The 23,643-nt window shown below is 38.6% G+C and overlaps 1 protein-coding gene across 2 annotated transcripts in view; it reads right to left on the bottom strand.

Annotated features, from left to right (window-relative positions):
* Positions 1 to 1,220: 1,220 nt before the first annotated feature.
* The window catches only part of FRRS1 (ferric chelate reductase 1), a 61,881-nt gene continuing 39,458 nt past the window's right edge, over positions 1,221 to 23,643 (bottom strand). Inside the window, exons 9-16 of one of the 2 annotated variants that reach the window (XM_023547410.2) lie at positions 16,004 to 16,117; positions 14,306 to 14,421; positions 12,558 to 12,644; positions 8,172 to 8,269; positions 7,868 to 7,926; positions 6,901 to 7,044; positions 5,761 to 5,822; positions 1,221 to 5,683 (exon numbers count right to left, since the gene is read on the bottom strand). In XM_023547410.2, the coding sequence (XP_023403178.1) occupies positions 5,591 to 5,683; positions 5,761 to 5,822; positions 6,901 to 7,044; positions 7,868 to 7,926; positions 8,172 to 8,269; positions 12,558 to 12,644; positions 14,306 to 14,421; positions 16,004 to 16,117 (773 nt within the window). In that variant the 3' untranslated portion in view covers positions 1,221 to 5,590. Of the gene's footprint in view, positions 5,684 to 5,760; positions 5,823 to 6,900; positions 7,045 to 7,867; positions 7,955 to 8,171; positions 8,270 to 12,557; positions 12,645 to 14,305; positions 14,422 to 16,003; positions 16,118 to 23,643 lie in introns of those variants that run through there. The other variant, XM_064282498.1, reaches the window with a different exon arrangement.

The raw sequence follows: 23,643 nt of genomic DNA, 5'->3' as shown, positions 1-23,643 counted from the left end.
AACTCTAACTTCCTTCAGCGTAATGGATTGAATCGTGTCCCCCCAAAATATGTGTCAACTTGGTTAGGCCCTGTGTGGTTGTCCTCCATTTTTGTGATTTTCCTATGTTATAAATCATAATCTCTGCCTGTGGTTAAAGAGGATTAGGGTGGGATGTAACACCCTGGCTCAGGCCACATCTCTGATCCAAAGTAAAGGAGCTTCCCTGGGGTGTGGCCTGCACCACCTTTTATCTTACAAGAGATAAAAGGAAAGAGACACAAGCAGAGAGTAGGGAACCTCATACCACCAAAAAAGCAGAGCCAGGAGCAGAGCGTGTCCTTTGGACCTGAGGTTCCTGCGCTGAGATACTCCCAGACCAAGTGAAGACTGATGACAAAGACCTTTCTCCAGAGCTAACAGAGAGAGAAAGCCTTTCCCTGGAGCTGGCGCCCTGAATTCGGACTTCTAGCCTACTGGACTGTGAGGCAATAAATTTCTCTCTGTTAAAGCCATCCACTTGTGGTATTTCTGTTACAGCAGCGCTAGATGACCAAGACACTCAGCAATACTTTGTGGTGTTTAATGTACAGATCTTGCACACCTTTCATTAAACATATTCCTAAATATTTAACAATCTGTGTATTTTTAAAATTTCTTTTGGTAGGAGTCATCGTTACATCAAACTAAATGTCTTTATATCTTCAGCAATGTTGCCAACAGCGATGAGTAAAATCATAAGTTTTCTTCTTAAAAAAGGAATCCTCCATAAAGATAAGCATGTTTTTCAAAAAACAAACAAAAAGAAATGAATTCTAGAAAAGTATGGCTAGCGTTAACACTCATAACTGAAGCCATTTTGATTTTTATTATTTTGTGGTCTTTGGAATTCAATCTGAAGGGCATGGGTAGCCTCTAGTAGAAGTTATCAAATAAATGAATCAAATCTATTTTAGTACTTCTTTGGTTTTTATCAGGATTTTAAAACTCCTCCAGATTGTGTCTTGTTGTTCCAGTGTTGGTTTGGCTCTAATGTGTGTTAAATGGTACACACACTCAACCCTCCACATCCTGCCCCCCTCCAGGATGCGGGGGAAAAAGGAAGGTGCAGCAGATGCCAACTAGGTGCACACGTCACTTTTGGCTGACATTCTATTTATTGCGTACACTGGTGAAAAGAAAAAACGGAAAAAAAAAAAAAAAAGAACAAAGGTCTTTGTTCAAGATAATCCTAAGGAATATTAAAACAAAACGATGACTACAACTACTAAGTAAATTTAACAGAGTTGTAGGATGCAAAGTCAATATAGAAAGATCAATTTTATCTTTATATACTAACAATGAAAAATTGGAAAATAAGATAAAACACCAACTCCAATTTTAACGGCATCAATATATGCTGATGACACAACCTTGCTTGCTGAAAACGAAGAGGATCTGAACACTTAACTGATGAAGATCAAAGACTACAAGCTTCAGTATGGGTTACACCTTAACATAAAGAAAACAAAAAATCTTCACAACTGGACGAATAAGGACCATTATAAGAAACGAGGAAGTATTGAAGTCGTCAAGCATTTTATTTTACTTAGATCTTCAATCAGTGCCCATGGAAGCAGCAGTCAAGAAATCAGATGATGCATTGCATTGAGCAAATCTGCTGCAAAAGACCTTTTTAAAGTGTTAAAAAGCAAAGATGTCACTCTCAGGAGTAAGGTGCACCTGACCCAAGCCATGGTATTTTCAATTGTCTCATATGTATGCGAAAGCTGGACAATGAAAAAGGAAGACCAAAGAAGAATTGATGTCTTTAAATTATGGAGTTAAATAAGAATATTGAATATACCATGGATTGCCAGAAGAACAAACAAATCTGTCTTGGAAGTACAGCCAGAATGCTCTTTACAAATGAAGATGAGTGAAGATGCTGAGGCTGCTTACGTACAACTAAACACCTTATGGGACTTGGTTTCTTGGTCTGGAGGTTTAGGGTCGTGGTTTCATGGCTATCCCAGTTAATTGGCCTAATATCTTGTTTAGTGTTTCTGTTCTATATCCTAGATCATTATATAGTGCCTGGGGTCTTAAAAGCTTGCAAGCAGCCATCCAAAGCACCACAATTGGTCTCTATTCCCCTGGAGCAACAGATGAAGGAGAATCAGGAATACGAGGAGGAAATGGAATATGTGGCTAATTGCCTCCATGAACAACTGCCTCCTTTGCCATGAGACCAGAAGAACTGGTTGGTGCCTGGCTATGAGTCAGAACCAACTCAATGGCAACAGACTTGTTTTTTTTTTTTTTTGGGCTACCACTACTGAATGTTTGATCAAAGATTCTATAGAAGGATCCTGATCAAAAGGAGTAAAATTGCAGAACAGAATTTCAAATTCTCATGGACTCCTGGCTTTCTGGAGTTACGGAGGCTGGATGAACTCTCAAAACTATTGTCCTGAGAAAATCTTTAAACCTTAAACCAAAAATATTTCCCGGAGTCTTTTTTGTTTGTTTTTTAAATTGTGCTTTAGGTGAAAGTTTACAGCTCAAATTAATTTCTCATACAAAAATGTATACACATATTGTTTTGTGACATTAGTTGCAATCTCCACAATGTGACAGCACACTCCCCCTTTCCACCCCAGGTTCCCTGTGTCCATTCAACCAGTTCCTGTCCCCTCCTGCCTTCTCATCCTGCCTCCAGACAGGGGTCGTCCATTTGGTCTTGTGTATCTGATTTAACTACGAAGCGCACTCCTCACGTGCATTATTTTGTTTTATAGTCCTGCTGATTTTTGTCTGAAGAGTGGGCTTCAGTTCTGGGTTAACAAAGCATCCAGGGGCCATGGTTTCAGGGGTTCCTCCAGTCTCTTTCAGACCATTAAATCTGGTTTCTTTACATGATTTGAGTTCTGCTCCACGCTTTTCTCCTGCTCCGTCAGGGATTCTCTGTTGTGTTTCCTGTCAGGGCAGTCATTGGTGGTAGCAAGGCACCATCTAGTTCTTCTGGTCTCAGGCTGGTAGAGTCTCTGGTTTATGTGGCCCTTTGGTCTCTTAGGCTAATGTTTTCCTTGTGTCTTTGGTGTTCTTCATTCTCCTTTGCTCCAAGTGGGTTGGGACCAACGGGTGCATCTTAGATGGCTGCTCGCCACTCACCAAAGTGGGGTGCTGAACAATTTTCTTAATAAACTTTATTATGCCATTTGACTTAGATGTCCCCTGAAACTATGGTCCCTAAGCCCCAAACCCAGCTGCTTTGTCCCTCGAAGTGTTTGGATGTGTGCAGGAAACTTCTTAGCTTTTGCTTTGGTCCAGTTGTGTTGACTTCTCCTGTATTGCATGTTGTCTTTCCTTCACCAAAGAGGATCCTTGTCTATTATCTAGTTAGCGAATTTCCCTCCCCACCCCTCCCCACCCTTATAACCATCAAAGAATACTTTCCCCTGAAGTCTTAAACCAAACAATAGCTTAGCTTAACTAGCAAAGAATGTCTGCCTTGAGTATTGTTCTTTCAAGAACTATCTATATGGGTTCAAACTGACAATAGATAGATTAGATAGGAAACTTAGGGAGCAGTGAGTTTATGGTAGTGGAGGAGGAACAATTCAGAAAAGAAGGGTGAGGATGGTTGCATAACTTAAAGAATGTAATCAGTGTCAATGAATTGTACAGGTAGAAATTGTTGAATTGGTATGGGATCTGCTGTGTATATTCTCAAAAACAAAATAAAATTAATTATAAAAAAAGAGTGCCAACAGATGAATAAGTGAAAAAGAAGAAGTTAAAATATCTTAGGCTTAGCACTGGAAGTCCAGGAAGTTCACATATTTTGAAAACCAAACACACCAAGGCTCATCTTTCGCTTAACAGAATTTTTCCTTGTCAGGCATAGAATATAATTTATTAAGAGAAATGTATTAACCTTTAAGATGCTTTCTATAAGGAACTGGAAGAAAATAGTTTAGTGTTTAGTATTTGCTATACTAGGTGTTTTTTCAATAAAGACAATCAAATGGAAAACTTAGACAGTAAGGAAAAAACCCTGGCACTTATAAAACATGAACACAGAAAGTTCACATCTAAATCCTAAACTTCTTATGATAAAGACCTACAGAAGGAATAAATACAAAAATTGCATATCATTTTATGCAGTAAAATATGTAGGATACATAGCTGAGACTATTATTTATACCAGATAGAAATTAGGTCCTTGGACCACACAGAAACTATAACATAACCAGGAATAACAATTAAGGAATAGGCAAGTATGACTCCCTAAACTTTTTTATTTTAAGAATGCCTGGGTTTGCTGCTTCCTTTGCCTAGTATAGTTATATTCATTTGTGACAGGGTCAGAAGAATATAAATGAAAATATTAAACAATTGTTATAAATAATTATGGTTAGACAACAAACAAACGATAAAAATGAAACCAGAAAAGAACAACTCTGGTCCCTAATTTGAGTTTCTACCCTGTAACTCTGACCCAAAAAATAAAATCATGTAGAAATTTTTTAAATGAAGACAAAGAAGAGTTGGTGGAATTTAAGGGAATTTAAGAGAAACACCATGATGTTATTTAAGTACTAAAAATAAATCACAAGGAAACAGGAACACAGCAGTTACTTCGGTATCATAGCGCCACCCATTGGCTAGAAATCCTCATAGCAAATACAAGACCTAACCATAAACAATTGGAGTAGAAAGGAAAACAACACTGATCACTCTGATTCCTTAGGACATCAGGAACAGCTGACAAAGCAGAATCACCCATTTTACTTTATTTCGGTAAGGAAAAAGAGTAACTGTTAGATATGTTTACATGGGTGAGTTTTATTAATTTTGAAATGCAAGTCTACAACCTCCGTATGCTACAGGATTTAAATCTTATACTCAAGGCAATTAATATATGATATGTCATTTCAGGTCCCTAAATGAATATATATAAAAGGATTTCTAAGCAGAAGAAGAATACTTGCATTTCATTCCTAAGAAATAAATTATAATATTTATAATATATTTAAAATGTGAATGAACTCACAATGGTGTCTGCCCCACCTCCATTTTTACCAGAGAAGTAACAACATACACAGAGCAAATGACGTGTCTAAAACACTGGACTGAAAAACATGGTTTTTTGTAAAGTCCTAAAAAGGGCCATTTAGATAAACTAATTTAAAAAAAAGTGTTTTCTTTAATGTACCACAGCACCTTTGCAGTCTTAATACTGCAAAAAAAAAAAGAATCTCCTTTTCATCCTGATGACAGATTTAGTTTTCTGTTTTCTCAATGGGTCTTATTTATTTTCTGAAATGCTAACATTCTTAAAAACGTGGCAGAGAAAGTATTTGAGAGCAACTTCTCGTCAAGAACAGCCCTCCCTTTAAGACCCAGAATTACACAGAAAGGCTTGACATCCTTTTATAATCCACGGAAATCTGTTGAATGCTGATCTCTACAGGCCAGGCTTCAGAATGCTTCCATAAACATGACCCTCACCTTCCAAGTTAGAATTCAAGAATATGCTCGAGGCAGTCGGCGCAAGCTTCAAGTTTCTTTAGCTGGATGATAATTATCACCTGGTCTGCAAAACAAATCCATGTTCTTGATGTGCTTATAGCTGGTTGATTGCAGATAAGAATATCACGAGAAAAGTCACATTTCCCCAGATGTAAATTGCTAACACCGCCTTTTTAAATGTATGACCCTGAAAAAAAAATTGACACATGAAAGAAACTACCACCATTGAGGCCTGTGTCATTAAGCAAGAAAAGAGGGACTTACTTCGGCTTCAGCAGCAGTAAATGACTGAAGGATCTGAATTCTAGTATCATCCAATATTTCAACTGTCAAGAACAACATAAGTTTATGAAGGTCAGTGGTATGCAGGTAAACTAACTCTTTTCCCTCCCACTCCCCTTCCCCCCAAAAAACTTAATTTGTAACATTTGCCAATTTCCAGGGTGTAAATTCTCCCACTACGGCCACTTCCAAGCTTCCTGAATATTTATGGCTCTCACAAATTCAGATAGCACACACTCGTCAAGGGAAATATGCTCTCTTTTTCTAGTCAATAAACACCGCATCAAAATCCTTGCATTCCAAATTTTCAGTATAGAAATATTTTGAACAGCAAGCTATAATTCATTGGTCATCAAAAGCTCCAAGTCTGTTGCCCGATCAAAAACCAAAAAGGGCAGGACAGGTATTTCCTACCAAGCCAGCCAGAATCCTGGGTTCACATGTATACTAGGCCACAAAGAGCTTTTGTATTTAGAAGAACACTTTCATCTACCATTTTGGAGACTGAAAACCAAATAGGACCCAGAGGACACTTAGCCTAGAATCCAAGCTAGTGAGGTCATCCACTCTCTATTAATCGCCCTACTCCTCATGAGGCTGTTGGTATCCTGACCCTTCTTGATACTAAGACCAAAACTGGCCCTGCTCTTAAAGAGTATAGGCAAGGTAGGTCCTTCCAATCTATCTATGTATATGGCAACCTGAGTAACAGTCCACAGTAAGTTTGCCAAATAGGTGAAATATGCCTGCAGCTCTGCCCTAGGCTGATTTGGGGTACCTCCTCTTCTCCCATCTTAGGGTTCCCTCAGCTCCAAGCATTCAGGATTCTCAGTGTGTCCTACCACCAACTCAGACTAGCATGCAAAAAAGAAGTACTTACAAAGAAGCCTTCTACCCTAATACCTTTTCCTTATATTTTACTCACAAATTCTAATACGAATGAATGTAAAGAATAAAGGCAGAAACTTTCTACAATTTCTACCACTGGCTGAGTAATCACAACAGAGATTTTTAGTGAGCTACCATGTAATATTCAACCATGTGTATCAGGAAATTATTTAATTAAATTTCAATATGTATAGAAATGGGATTCTACATAACATGGCTTTTTGAACAGGTTACCTTTCCGAGTGAGTCGGTAAGCGTGTATCTCCAGAACAATCTCTGTTCCAACATGCCAGGCTACAAATCCAATCATCGCATAGGTTTTCCAGGGTTTCGGAAGATTCAGCCCTGGTAAATCCATTCCAAGGAACATTGCTGCCACTAAGTTTAAAAATATATATATATATATTTAAATATAGTCCTACCAACAGAGAAGAGTGTGTGTATGTGTGTGTGTGTGTGTATTATATCAAGAAAACATATTAAAGGAGCTCATTAAATGAATAAGATTCATATTTAAGACCAAGAGGTTTAGTCTTTTTTTAATTATAAGACTATTTTATCGGGTAAGATGGGAAATTATAATTGTGACCAACCAATTGCTAAAAGAGAGGTACCCAGCCTTCCTAAAAATTTTTAATTCTGCAATGGAGGAAGAGAGAAAAGTATAGGAACCATTGTTGCTCATACCACCACCCCCCTTTCCAAGAAGAATCCCCACAGACTACAGAAATGTTAAGGTAGGAGCTGCCTGCTTTAGTGTTTATTACATATGGCATCAAAAGGTACTGGTAATCACGCTTGACTTTTGAGAACCACCGAATCCTGGAAGGCACAAGCCACGTGGATATGATGATGGACTTGGACCTGACGGCCCGCCTCAGTCCAACTAGCAAACAGTTTGCAATTTGAGCTACTCAAATGCTGGGCCATCAGCATACCTTATTCTTCTGGAAAAGTCAAATGCTAAGAAGTCTTAAGAAGAGAGTTTTAAAGACATTTAAAAAACCTTAAACCTAAAACTGAAATAATGACTTAAATAGTTACCTCCAGAAATTACTTTCTGGATTTCAGTGTTTAAGGCTGATTTCTCCTCAACAACCAATTATTCCAATTATTAATGGATCTAAAAATCATTTAAACCAAATTACAATGTATAATATAAACATCCAGCAACTATACAAGTGGCATTGCAATGACTTACCCGCTATTATTCTAGCAGCTGTTCCTATGCTCCAATGAGTCCAGTTAAACATTTGTCTTCTACCAAAATAAAGAACCAGTCAGTATCCTTAAAAGTAACAGAATTACAATTAACTCCCAAGAGAATAAAAAGCAGTATTTCCCTTACTGCCTATGAATTATATATCTGAAATACATCTTAAAGTTATTTCAAAGAAAATAAAATTTGTTACTGAATTTTACAAATTTTTCCACTACTTGAAAATAGAGTTTGCCAACTAATGATATCCACATCAAGAACATTTATAAATAAAAGCTATACATACCTTGGGTCGTGTATAGGTGGCCTGAAGGCTGCCAGAAGAGGCTGAAGAACTGCTAAAGTCATCACCATACAACCAAGGTATGGGTGATAACCTGCATGCTAAACAAAATTACATCATTTTATGGTCTCACTCTTTCCCAACAATTTAAGTCCTCGAGTGAAAAATAATACATGCACACAATTTTTAATGTTTTTTTCATGGCTTTAAATATTTAATAATAATAGACACCAATCACTGAGAGTCTACTTTGTTTCAGGCACATACTTTACATGCATTATCACTAACCCTCGTTACAATGCTTGATGGTTGGTTATCAACATCCTAATTTTACAAATGGGAGAACTGAGGTTCAGCGGCCAAAGAGTGTGTTTAAGGCCACAAAGTATGTAAGTGGCATGGTGGAATCCATGTACACAATGCCGCCACTCCCCCACCAGGATGTCAGAAGACCACCAACACCAGGACAGCCACTTGTAGCCCAACTAAGACTAACTGGTATCCACAACTGGAGAGCAATCATCCCAGTATGTTGTAACTATTAGTTTAGATCTCTTTGCTTCCCTGAGCTGTAGGTTCTCTATGGTTCCTTGTAACCCCAGTGTTTAACAACAAAGTCTTATTCACTCAAGAAACATTTACTGATTAAGTGAATAACCTCTATAGCGACTGTATTAAAATCTTATCTCCCCTGTTCAGAATGAAGGTCTAACCCAAGAAAAGACACCAACATGGTATCTCAACAGTTTCTGCTATACTTCTCTCTTATTTTGTACACCGGCTCAAAACAGTGGACAGTTGGATCAGGGCACTTTGTACAAGGATTTTACCTAAGAACTTATGGGGAGGACTAAGAAGACATTCTATCCTGTAACATGTTTAGATGGAGAAATAGTATGCCACGATCTGTTGTCACTGACTTCCATGGTCGGTGAGACCCAAGATCTGTGACCTAGAACAGGAATACAGTGGTTTCTGAGACATGGGAGTAAGCCTGCTGTTATGGATTGAATTGTGTCTCCCTAAAATATGTGTCAATATGGCTAGGCCATTGTCATGGTCTGAATTGTGTCCCCCAAAAATATCTGTCACCTTGGCTAGTCCATTATTCCCAGTATTGTGTGATTGTCCATCATTTTGTCATCTGATGTGTTACAAATCTTACCTCTATGATGTTAATGAGATGGGATTAGTGGCAGTTATATTAATGAGGCAGGACTCAATCCACAGGATTAGGTTGTGTTTTAAACCAATCTCTTTTCAGATAAAAAGAGAGAAGCAAGCACTGAGACAGGGTGACCTTATACCACCCAGAAAGTAGTGCCAAGAGCAGAGTGTGTTTTTTGGACCCCAGTCCCTGCGCAGAGAAGCTCTTGGGCTGGAGGAAGATTGATGACAAGGACCTTCCTCCAGAGCTGACAGGTAGAGAAAGCCTTTCTCTGGGCCTGACACCCTGAGCTCAGACTTGCTAGCTTACTAGACTGTGAGAGAATAAATTTGTTTGTTAAAGCCATCCACTTGTGGTGTTTCTGTTATAGCAGCACTAGATAACCCAGACAGCCATAATTCCCAGTATTGTGTGATTGTTCACCATTTTGTTATATGGTGTGATTTTCCTATGCGTTATAAATCCTGCCTTATGATGTTAATGAGGCAGGATTAGAGACAGTATGTTAACAAGGCAGGACTCAATCTACAAAATTAGGTTGTGTCTTAAATCAATCTCTTTTGAGATATAAAAGAGAGAAGCAAGCAGAGAGACATGAGGACCTCATACCAAGAAACAACAGTCAGGAGAATAGCGCGTCCTTTGGACTCAAGGTCCCTGTGTTGAGAAGCTCCTTGACCAGGTGAAGATTGATGAAAAGGACCTTCCCCCCAACAGCCAATGGAGAGAGAAAGCCTTCCCCTAGAGCTGGCACCCTGAATTTGGACTTCTAGCCTCCTGGACTTCCAGAAAATAAATTTCTGTTTGTTAAAGCCATCCACTTGTGGTATTTCTGTTACAGCAGCACTAGATAACTAAGATTCCTGTGCAAATAGGAACTAAAGGCTGACAAAACAGCACCGTAAAAGCACCTTCAAACCATAGACTCAGTTATACACAGGTAAGATTATAACCTCTGGAAATGGAAAGTGCCTCTATCTAGTAAAAAGCAATAATGGAAACAAAAACAAAACTCATATCTGTGCTTAGTATGTGCTAGGAACTATTCTAAGTGCTTTAAGTTTATTAACTCTAAATCCTCATGAAAGCCTATAAGGTAGATATTATGTTATCCCCATTTTAGAGATGAGTAAACTGAGGGGCAGAGAAGCTAAGTAACTTGCGCAAGGTGTCCCAGGTAATAAGTGATGATGTCAGGATTTGAACCCAAGTCGTCCGGTCCTTGAGTTACGCTTTAGCCTTTATACTTTTCTATTCATAAATTGCAAAGGCTTGTTGGTAAACTACAAAGTTTACAAGACAAGAATTACTCTTGTCCCAAATACCTGACTGTGGTTCCAATGTCTTGATTAGAAAATTTTCATAATTTCCTTTTAAAAAAAAATAGGCTGACCAACATATAAACTGCCTAAAAAGCAGGAGGGAGGTGTCCTAGTAATATCCGTGATTCAAGATTCATCCATCTTAGCCCTTACAGCACCAGCTCAACCTCCGAAATATTTTGATATCAAATTCCGACTGGCTATAAAATTGGAAGAGTGCAATGGAAGCACAGGTCCTGACCTTAGGTACCTCACTTATTCTTGAAAACCTTAATCATTCATTCAATAAATATTTACTGAGTGCATTTACTGAGTGCCTGCTATGTTCTGGGTGCTCAGGATACATCACTGAACGTACCAATAAATATCCCAGCTCTCAAGGAGGTTACATGCTAGTGTGGAAAAACTAAATAAAAAAACAATAAATAAGTAAACTATATGACATAATATTACATAAAGAGTGTTATGAGGGGAAAAAAAGGGTAGGGCAGGACTCACTGGGAAGATGTGAGTACAGACTTGAAGAAGGTGGGGAGGTGGAGGAAGCATGTGCCCAGGTGGAAGGAAGACTCTTTACAAAGACAGGGAAGCAGGAGTCCGGCATGTCTGCAGGCCAGCACGGAGGCCAGTGTGGAGTGAGATAGACTAGAGGGCGTGCAGGAACAGGTGAGCTCGGAGACGTAACTGGGAGCCAAATCATCTGGTCATTGGAAGGGCCACGGCTTTTACTTTGAGTGAAATAGAGAGACATCTGAGAAACCAGTTTAGAGCACAGAAATGATGTGATTTGATTTACATTTTTTAAAAAATCAGTCTGCCTCCTTTGTTGAAAATAGATTGTAGATGGGCAAGGATTTACAGAAGGAGACCAGTTAGGTGGCTACTGCTATAGCCCTAGTGAAAAATGAAGCTGGCTCAAATCTAGGTGGTTGCATCAGTGGCAGTGAGAAGTGTCAGATCTGGGTATATTTCAAATGTAGAGCCAACAGGATTTCCTGATGGATTGAATATAAGGTGTGTCTGAGAAGGGAATTGAAGATAATCCCAACATTTGGCCTAAAGATGGAGCTGCTAATAGTTAATACCGGGTTGGCAGCAGGTGGAGCAGGACTGGAAGGAAAGATCAGGAATTCCACAAATACGTTAAATTTGAGACGTCTAATAGATGTGCAAATAGAGATCCTGAGAGGACAGCCAGGTGTGTGAGTCTGAAGCCAGGGGAGAGAGATGAGCTAACGATAAACATGTGAAAGTCAGCCTCAGTTTCTTCATTTGTGACATGGGACTATTATTGATACTTCATTTGAGACTTCAGTTTGATAACACATCTAAAGCAATTAGCACAGCCAGTCACATAGCAGGAATGTAACTAACATGTAATACTCAAAGTACTAGGTGAGGAAACTATTTGCATTGTTCATGTTCCTTAGACATCACATTTTGAATTTTCGCCACTCTACAAGAGAAAAGGAGGGGTCTGGGTGATGCAAATAGTTAAGCCGTTGACTACTAGCAAAAAGATTGGAGGTTCGAATCTACCTAGAGGTGCCTCAGAAGACCTTCTGAATGGTCACAGCCTTGAAAACCCTATGGAGCAGTTCTACTCTGCACACATGGGGTCACCATGAGTTGAAATCAACTTGACAACTAGCAACACTGTAGGAGAAAAACTAACTAAAGCTATATTGCCGGCATAACATTTCGATGCAGCCTGAAAATACACTTCATTACCAAGTACTCTACGCTGACATTTTCACCTCCCCCCCGGCCCTCTCTATTCCTGAGCCCCAACCCTGTGAAACAGTCACCAGAGAATTCAAAAACGAAAGAAGAAAACAGCAATCTGCTTTTATATAAAATGGATTTATGGAAAAAGATCCTATTTTAGGATAGACTTACCCGACTCCAGCCTCCTCTGTACATAAAAGGCAGAACAAACGCAACACAGGTGAGGGCAGATGTAGTGATCATGAGCATTCGATGTACCTGCAAAGGTGAGACGACAAAGAGGGAAGAAGAGTTAAGTCTGCGATAGAAAGGAATTGGTGTTACTATAGAGCAAGATCCTGGGGTAAGACTGGCTGAGGTATGCATTCAACTGGCATCTAATCTCAGTTGGTGGTCAGTCAAAAAAAAAAAAAAAACCTAAGTATACCACTGAAGTTCAGAGAAAACTCTAAGTTGCCATTCCCATCATTCAAAAGCATTTGTCAAGACTTCACCTACACAGAGCAGCAGGAATGGGTATTTCACACACTGAGCTTGCTTACTTGGCCAGGTACTTCATTTCCTTCCAGAAACACTGATTAAGCTCCAGCATGAGGCACAGTGCTATATCAGGTACAGAGACAACAAGGAAACAGAAAATATTGTCTACTAAGGAGTTTGGGATATAATTGAGTAGACAAGAGAAACATATATGAAATAACTAAAAACAGTAATTAGTTAAAAATAGTCATTAAAGCAAGAGAGGCACATTGAGGTGCAGACTGAAATTCCTCAAAAATTACACATGCAAAGGTTAAGTGTACTGATTTTAAGTAGTGTAATTCATTGTCCAAATCAAGAGAATAGGGAGAAAAGAGGCACTGCCAATTGGTTATGCCAAGAATACTGGTGCAAATGCTATTCCAGGGAAAAGTAGGATACATAGTCACCCTATACATACATAATAGTTTTAAATGCAGGTGAGGATTTGAATTGGTGAAGAGGAGACACAACAGTCTTCCAGTTGGGAATATCCACATGAGCAGATAGAGGGAGAGAGCGCAGAGGCAGGTCACAGTAGGGAGAACAAATAAAACAGATTGGCCCTAACAACCAAGAGAGGGAAATGAGATTAGATACAAGAAACCTTAAAAGCTACAAATTTACATGAATTTATGAAGTGCTATGGATACCTTTAAAGTCAATACTGTTCCAATAAGCAGTAATTTTTTCTATAAACAGGTATGTATATTCTAATTCAACATACATTCGTTGATCTTCCACCATATGTGCGAGTATCTGTACTCCATGACACATGGAAGATGAGGGTCATTTTGTTCTGAAAGGCCCTTCCTTACTCATGTTCGTGTTTCTATGAGGAGACTGCCTACCCAGCTCACAGGAAGGGGCGACATGAAAAGAACACTTCCAGTTTCTTTTCCCACCTACAAAGGAGACAAATAATCTTCCTTGGTGAGCTAGGGATAGTCCAACATTCAGTGACCATCAACCAAAGGGTGGGTCTCCGCTTTGAAATTCAGCAAGCACCCACCATGTCTTTATCCTGCTCTCCTGCCTTCCGGAACCCATTTGTACTCAGAGCCGGGGGTGAATGCTCTCCCAGCATCTCCCCCTGCAAGTAGACTTCATATATGACAGAATCTTTTGGGTTCCAAAGTTGTATTACAAAGAGACACACATGGCCCGCACACACTCTCCAATCCAGCTTGATCCTTCATGAAGTTGTCCCTATTTTGGCCTCCATCAAATATATTGTGTCTTTTCTCAACTGGTTAGGAAACCAGCGAGAAAAGAAGAAGAAATAATTAGGATTCCAAACCTACAAGTGTAACTACATAAAGAATGCATACTTCATGTTTCCATGCTTGCAGTGTTCAAATAATACGGAAATTGCATCAAACTTTTTCTCAAATACCTACCTGAAACCAAGCTGCTTCACCAAAGAAGAAAGTTTTTGACCAAACAGGTTTGAAGAACCGGGCAATCAGTACACCTATGCTAGCGGTAGTCATCCATGCCACAAACATTAAGGCACCTACAGGTAAGAATATATACAGAGTAATGAAGCTCTTTTGTCAATGATCAGGCCCAAATTATCAGAAAACATAAAACGTCAGGAAAATTCACTCATCTGACGTAAGTATAATCTAAAAAGATCTTGTATGTTACAGTTTTTACCACCACTACTATTATTTCTAATAGCTAAGACTTTCATAGCTCTACTATGTGTCAAGCACCGTCTCTAAGTATTTTATGTATATTAATCCCTATAAAGTAGTTACAATTATTATTTTTACTGCGTGGGCAACCTAAGACAGAAAAGATAAGTAATTTGCTCAAGGTTACAAAGTCAGGACTTGAACCCAGTCTGGCTTTAGCAATCGTGCTCTTAACCATTTTGCTAATACAGCAGGTTTGCAGTTACTTCAGAATCTTTTCATATTTCATTCCAAAGACAATGGAAAAAAAATAGGTACATTATTTCTGAATCCCCTAACTGCCAAACTAGAATTACAACACAAGGAGCTGTTAGCTGCTGTCGAGTAAGTCCCTGACTCATGGAGACCCTACGCACAATAGGATCAAATCCTTGTGACCAGGGTTTTCATTGGCTATTTTTGGAAGTAGATCACCTGTCCTTTCTTCCTAGTGTGTCTTAGTCTGGAAGTTCTACTGAAATCTGTTCAGCATCAGAGCAACATGTAAGCTTCCCCTGATAGACAAGTGGTGGCTACGCTTGAGGAGCAGTGGTTGGGAATTGAACCCAGATCTCCCGCTTGGAAGGCAAGAATTCTACCACTGAACTGCCTCCAACAACATAAGTAGAAGCAAATTAACAGTAATGTTATTTTCAAGCTTAACTTTGATGGCATTTTATTAAAATTCTAAGAGTAGATAACTGTGGAGAATATAAAGAAAACATACAAAACAAGTAAAGTTCCCACAAAATACAAATAATTTACAATAATATAGTATATATCACATTATTCCACTACTTTCAAATCTTTTTAACAATAAGCTGGGATAGTTTTCAAATGAACTTAACTGTCAATCTGTAGAACCTGACCAGAGCAGATCAGAGACTTGTTTTTTAAGCTACCACTTTTCCAACTCAATTCCATTCATCTTTTAGTATGTCCTTGTATATTCTCAAATACTGGTATCTTCATCAGTTCTTCAATAATAAAACTATATCCTTGAAACCAAACTACTTTTACAATTAGACAGTCAAAATCACAGACCACTGTCTTTTGTTAACATCTGTTTTAATAAATGGCATAATTAAGACATCCTAATAAGTTAAATTAATTAACCCAGTTATACTCAACCCTGCTGCATGTTAGAATCTACCTAGGGCACTTTTAAAAAATTACAGATGTCTTAAAATCTCCACTGGAGCCAGGGTTAAAATCGCTTAACTAGTTCTACCTTCCATTCTTAATAAAAAGTCGAAGACATTAAGATAGTCAGAGCTCCCTGCAAATTTTAATGCTTAAGCATATAAGATTTATGAACATCTGCTAAATTATACCCACCACCATTCCTAATCCCACCAGCATTGAGTCATCAGGTAAATTTATGCCAAAGAGTGAGTAATAATACCACATGTAACTTGCCATGAACCTTCAGAAGGAGCAAAGAATGGGATCCTCCTATGTTCTTTGGGTAATCCACCACATTGTATTTTTCATATGTAATCAAAGGTTGCTGGGCATGTTTATAAATTCGACCTGAAAGTGAAAAGAAGAAGAAGAATTTCTTCAGGAGAGAAGGAATTGAGAGGAGCTGCACAGCAAAGAAGCAAAATTTTTAAAGTGATAAAAAAATTAATAAATATCAAGAGAGATGTTGTTCATATACAAAGACAACGTAAATACCTATACGAGAGCTCATGACCTTTCTGAAAAAAAATTAAATAATTTCACCAAACAAGAAATGAATCAAAATAAGCACTAAGAATGGAGAAGTTGTGATATAAGTACTAGTATTGGGCAAGAGACCAATTAAGCAATGTTATGTCAAAATAGTTACTGTTTGTTGATAAGGTCATGAAACACTGAAAATTTCAAATATGATTCTTAAAAGAAAATACATATAAAAAGTTTTTTAACGATAATAACTACCACCTATATCTAGAATCCTATATTAAACCAACAGAAATTTGGTCTGGGGATGGGGTCTGGGTGGAGGACACTGAGCTTTTGGCAAATCAGACCACAGGATAAAAGGAAATACCACAGGCAATGTTAGGAATAAAAAGGGTAATATAACTGCTGATATAGAAGACAGTCTTTAAAATTATATGAAAATGCTCTACACAATTTTAAGTCAGTCAAAAAAAATTCAAAATCTAAATGAAATAATTTCTGAAAATATATCAAATTATAAAAATTTATCAAAGAAGAACAGTAACCCTGGAGAGCAATAACAATGAAAGAAAAAGTTCTAAAGTAGTCAAATATTTCTACTCCTAAAGGCTCAGACTGTTGGGTGAGTTCTGCCACACAATTAAAAAAAAAAAACCTATTAAAATTCTTATTTTATTTAAACTCTTCTAAAGTTCATTCTATGAGATTAGCATAATGGTGGAACCAAAACTAGTTATGTGTATGTGCACATATGTACACAGGCACACACACATACAGTCCCACAACCATTAACCAAAATTATTTATGGATATAGATGAAAAAGCTTAAATATTTAAAATTCAAAAAATCCAATCAGCTGTGTATTAAAAATAAAGCATGACCAAGCAAGATTTATCCCAGGTATGAGAATTGTCCACCACTCAGAAATTATAAAAATAATTACAAAATATCATCTCAATAGTTGCCTATAGCAGATCTCTCTCTGTGTGTTCATGTGTGCCTTCTCTGACAGACACCAACTCACTTTAAATACCCTTTCTGCTACCAACTACAAATGCAGTACTTTTTCCTCTAATCCTAACCTCCCAAGCTAGGTCAGCTCTCACAAGGCAAAGGGCACAGTCCTCCAGACTGTCTAAGTCTACCCAAAACTTTAGACACAGCCACAAGCTTGGGAGTCCCCATAACACCATCACTTCTGACCTGCTGACTATGAATTTCAGGTTTCCCACTACCCCCTTAAGATGTCAGCCATAAGCTCCAGGGGCCCCTCCCTTCTGACCTGCTAACTACAAATTCAGGGATTCCCATTATCCCCTGGGGCTTGAAAATTCACTAGAACAACTCACAAAACTCAGGAAAGTACTATACTTATGATTACAATTTTATTTATAGCAAAAAGGATACAAATGAAGAGACACATAGGGTAAGGTCTGAGAGGGTTTGTAAGGTAGGGTTCATGTCCCAAAGGATGTGCTACCCTTCCTCATGTACTGATGTCTATCACCAACCAGGAAGCCCAGGAAGATTCAGTGTTCACAGCTTTTACTGGAGTCTCACTACAGAAGATTGATTACATCATTGCCCATGTGATTTAACTTAATCTCCAGCCCCTTTCCCTTGAAGAACTGATATTACGTGGTTGGTCTTTCTGGCACGGCCAACCCCCACCCAACATGAGTACACATATTAGTATAAATACTCAGGTGTAGTCTGGAGCTCTCACAGACAATAAAGACTCCGACCACTGGTAAAACTCCAAGGTTTTAGACGTTATCTCTCAAGAACAAAAAACAAAGATCAAATTCTTTGGGTAAAGTCAATTATAAACCCCACACTATCCAAAAGATAGTTGATGAAATTTAACACACCTGCATAACGAACTCTTAATGTTAGGAACAGAAGGACATTTCCTCAAAACAATAAAGGATATCCACCCGGAAAAATACAGCAAACGTAACACTTAACACTGAATATCAAATGTATTCCCATCAAAATAAGGAACAATACAAGAATACCTGTTATATTACCACTGCCATTCCACATTTTCCTGGGAGAACTACACAATGCAATGAGACAAGAAAGAGAAATGAGTACTATTAGCCTATGCTGATTTGTACCAGATACGACATTTATCTAGAAAATTCAAGATAATCATCTGGAAAATTAGGTAGTTAAATCCAAGTAAACATGCAAAAATCAGTTGCTTTTCTATACACCACCACCAAGAAAAAAGTAAGAAACACAACCTATTGACAATAGTTTGTTTTAAAAAACTATAAAATACCCAAGAACAAAGTAACAAAAATATATAAGCCCTATATGAACATATAATAGGAGCCCTTGGGGTGCAATGGTTAAGCATTTGACTGCTAACCAAAAGGTCAGTGGTTCAAATCTACCAGCAGTTACACGTGAGAAAAGACCTGGTGGCCTGCTCCTGTAAAGATTACAGTTTAGGAAACTCTATGGGGTGGTTCTACTCTGTCATATAGAGTTGCTATGAGTTAGAATCGACTTGACAGCACATAACAATGACAACAATGTGAACATATGGAGAAACCCATAATATTTCACTGAAAGAAAGACACACACATACACACAGAGGATGTGAATAAATAGAATATCCCAATATGTTCCTGGACAGACAGACTCATTATTGCAAAGATGTCAATGATCCCTCAAATTAATCTAAAATTTCAATGCAATTCCAATCAAAACCCCAATGGAATTTTAATGGAATGTGACAAACTATTTCTCTATTTATCTAGAAGAACACATACACAACAAACAGCCAAGAATTCCTGAAAAGGAAGGTCTGTGGGGGAAACATGTTCCATCAAACCTCACAACCTGTTATAAAACTATAATAGTTTCAACTATTACAGAAATAGACAAGTAGATCCACGGAAACAGAATAGAAAGAGTTGGATTTACTGATAGATTTTGAGTATAAAATAAAGAGGCTTTTGAAGCAGTGGAGAAAAAAACGGACCATTTAAAACATGGTGGTAGGATACTTGGTTATTCATATGGTAAATATTATTATACCATGGCTGGTTATAACAGAGAAGATCAGAAATAAAGCATGAAACCAGAGGAGTTTTATAAAGAAAGAAACAGAGAGTTTCAAGAAAAAAAAAGAGATCATAAACTGTCAAGAGCTACAAAAATGTCAAAAAAGAAACTATTGAAAATGACAAGAAAGACACTGATGAGCCTAAAATACTGCATTTGTAGAGTGGTGGTAATGAAGAACAGTCTGCATTCCCAAGGAGCCTGAGAGACAAGCTGGAAGAAAATTGTTTTTAAACTCTTGACTGTGGAGCCATGGACTAAGCATGAACTTCACCTTCATTAAAGCAGAAAAAAAAAAAAAACAGAAGCCCGGTAAAATTCTGGAGTTTCATTATATGGCTCCACTATAATTTTTGAAGTTCTCATCTAAATTAAGGGAGGTTGAGTCCGTGTTTAGCACAAGGCTCCATGGTATTATTTGACCTATGATATTCCTGAATTGTTAAAATAATAGGTCTTGCGATAACAGGGTCTCTAAATTGGTAGAATTTCTAATTGTAAATTACTTAGTCACCTAAGTGAGTTCTATCAATTTAAACGCTAAACATTTCACATGACAATGTCAGCATTCTGAGGGAAAAACAACGGTTATAAAAGGTTTAAAATAGACAGGTATGCAGTAAGGAATTACTTTACAAAAAAAAAAAAAAAAGGCCTTTGTTCTTGGTTCCTGAGAGATAATCCTTGGAATTTCCTTAGTAACTAAAGTGCCTTTATTATCTAAAACCTCCAGGCCACACCTAAGGATGTGTGCTAATAAGTAGAGGATGGTCAGAACAGAAAGACCACCTAGTAGCCTAGTATCAACCAACTTCAAGAGGCATGATTTACTCTATCATGCATATGCAACGAGGCCTCAATCATAACTGTGTACTGAAGCCAATAAAAACCCTGAACCTGGAGGCTCCAAGAGCTTCCTGGTTGGCAAAGGGAGGGTGATATGCCATCTTTGGAATATGGAAGCTCCACAATGGGAACTCTCCCAGACCTCGCCTATGCATCTCTTCCTTATTATGATCCTGATTTGTATTCTTTTGCTACAATAAATGTGTAATCACTAGTACAGTGAAACCTGTGAGAGCTGGAACATGACAGGACTGCCTTGTTTTTCCAGGTATCCCAAGTTGTCCACCTTTGACAGGGTGCAGTCTTACCACTTTTGTATCACTCCTTTTAGTAGAAAATATTTGAGTTTTCCTTCTCTGATAGTTTGCACCTTACAGAGGTTCCGGCTTTCAAAGATTTTATTGTACTTTCTGTGAGTTCTACAAGTCATTCCAGTGAATTATTCAACCCAAAGGAGTAGCGGGAGCCAGCAGGTGAAAGTGAGGGAGCCCAGGGAAGACCCTCAAGCTTGCAGCTGGCATCCTGAAGGAGTAGCAGGAGAAAAAATTTGCAGCCAGAAGGTCAGAAGGGTATTGTGTGTATTCCCAGGTGTGCAGCTGGCATGTATTTGGCAATCTGAAGGACAATGTCCTTTTAGCTTGTGAGCTCTGATCTAGTTCCAGGTGGCTACGGGCAGACATAAGGGAATGTTACATGGGCAGCTAGCATCAGAGATGACTCAGAAGTGGGAAAGCAGGGATTTGGTTAATCTTCACATTCTGGGGATCGGATTTACGTTGATTCTTATTCATGAAATAGGTATTTAAGACATTACTGAAATTGAGTATATTTACATTTCTATAGCTTACAGAGATTATATGATTGTTTTGAAAAATGCAACATTTTAAGCAGAGTCCAACTTGTAAACGGTCCACATATATGTGATTAGATAATAGAGAGATGATGATTTATGCGGTAACTTTCCTTTATTTCCCAATAAGAAGGAATTTGAAAGTGGAGTGTCTGCAACTGTATTCTGCAGGTTTGTTTTTATTTTGCTTTGTAGCCCACCAGATTAAAATTCTACAAATTCCCCCCAATGTATTTTTTGGTTAGTAAACATGTACAGTAAAATCTGTGAAAATCAGAACTTGGTGGAAGCCTGTCAGAGAAAGAAAGCTCAAACACCTTCCACTAAATCGACGGGGACAGGAAAGTGGTGACTGCACTCTGTCAAAGGTGGAAAACTTGCGAGACCCAGAAAAACAAAGCAGTCCCATCATGTTCCAGCTCTCACAGGTTTCACTGAACTACTGTATCGTTGTATATTGTAAAATATATTACAAGTTTTTTAAATGAGATAAAGTAAATCTGAAAAGAAAGTTCTAATATTTACCCCCGTAACCTTCAGTGTCTGCCTAGTTGGGAGAACGCTGTCCTAACGTGGTGAGTTACCAAACTACAGTGCACAGAACGTGGGGACCTGTAAACTATGCAGATTCCAAGCACAGCAACAGAGGTTCAGTGAGTCTGAGATGGAGCTCGGAATCCACATTTTTAGCATTCACTCCTGATGGCTGTGAGCAGGGTGTCTGTGTACCATACTTTGAGAAGCACTGCAAAAGGCAAGGTAGAGAGCCTCCCTGCCATGTCCTCCGCACAAAAACACCAGCAGGGGGCAGAGTGCTGTTGTTGTTGTTGTTAGGTGCCGTTGAGTCGGTTCCGACTCATAGCGACCCTATACACAACAGAACGAAACACTGCTCGGTCCTGCGCCATCCTTACAATCATTGTTATGCTTGAGCTCACTGTTGCAGCCACTGTGCCAATCCACCTCGTTGAGGATCTTCCACTTTTACGCTGAACCTGTACTCTGCCAAGCATGATGGCCTTCTCCAGGGACTGATCCTTCCTGACAACACTGCCAAAGTATGTAAGACACAGTCTCGCCATCCTTGCTTCTAAGGAGCACCCTGGCCGCACTTCTTCCAAGACAGATTTGTTTGTTCTTTTAGCAGTTCATGGTATATTCAATATTCTTCACCAACACCACAATTCAAAGGCATCAACTCTTCTTCGGTCTTCCTTGTTCATTGTCCAGCTTTCACATGCATATGATGTGATTGAAAATACCATGGCTTGGGTCAGGCACACCTTAGTCTTCAGGGTGACATTTTTGCTCTTCAACACCTTGAAGAGGTCCTCTGCAGCAGATTTGCCCAATGCAATGCGTCTTTTGATTTCTTGACTGCTGCTTCCATGGCTGTTGATTGTGGATCCAAGTAAAATGAAATCCTTGACAACTTCAATCTTTTCTCTGTTTATCATGACATTGCTCAGTGGTCCAGTTGTGAGGATTTTTCTTTTCTTTATGTTGAGGTGTAATCCATACTGAAGGCTGTGGTCTTTGATCTTCATTAGTAAGTGCTTCAAGTCCACTTCATTTTCAGCAAGCAAGGTTGTGTCATCTGCATAACGCAGGTTGTTAATGAGTCTTCCTCCAATCCTGATGCCCTGTTCTTCTTCATATAGTCCAGCTTCTCGTATTATTTGTTCAGCATACAGATTAAATAGGTATGGTGAAAGAATACAACCCTGACGCACACCTTTCCTGACTTTAAGCCAGTCAGTATCCCCTTGTTCTGTCTGAACAACTGCCTCTTGATCTATGTCAAGGTTCCTCATGAGCACAATTAAGTGTTCTGGAATTCCCATTCTTCGCAGTGTTATCCATACTTTGTTATGATCCACATGGTTGAATGCCTTTGCATAGTCAATAAAACACAGGTAAACATCCTTCTGGTATTCTCTGCTTTCAGCCAGGATCCATCTGACATCAGCAATGATATCCCTGGTTCCACGTCCTCTTCTGAAACCAGCCTGAATTTCTGGCAGTCCCCTGTCCATATACTGCTGCAGCCATTTTTGAATGATCTTCAGCAGAATTTTGCTTGCGTGTGATATTGATATTGTTCTATAATTTCCACATTCAGTTGGATCACCTTTCTTGGGAATAGATATAAATATGAATCTCTTTCAGTCAATTGGCCAGGAAGCTGTCTTCCATATTCTTGGCATAGACGAGTGAGCACCTCCAGCGCTGCATCTGTTTGTTGAAACATCTCAATTGATATTCCATCAATTCCTGGAGCCTTGTTTTTCGCAGCTTGGACTTCTTCCTTCAGTACCATCGGTTCCTGATCATATGCTACCTCTTGAAATGGTTGAATATCGACTAATTCTTTTTGGTATAATGACTCTGTGTATTCCTTCCATCTTCTTCGGATGCTTCCTGCATCATTTATTATTTTCCCCATGGAATCCTTCACTATTGCAACTTGAGGCTTGAATTTTTTTCTTCAATTCTTTCAGCTTGAGAAACGCTGAGAGTGTTCTTCCCTTTTGGTTTTCCATCTCCAGCTCTTTGCACATGTCATTTTAATACTTTATTTTTTCTTCTCGAGAGGCCCTTTGAAATCTTCTGT

The sequence above is a fragment of the Loxodonta africana genome, chromosome 3, assembly GCF_030014295.1.
Source record: "Loxodonta africana isolate mLoxAfr1 chromosome 3, mLoxAfr1.hap2, whole genome shotgun sequence".
NCBI classification, from domain to species: Eukaryota; Metazoa; Chordata; class Mammalia; order Proboscidea; family Elephantidae; genus Loxodonta; species Loxodonta africana.
The sequence above is the reverse complement of the archived record's forward strand: the minus strand, read 5'-3'. Positions and strand labels throughout refer to the sequence as shown.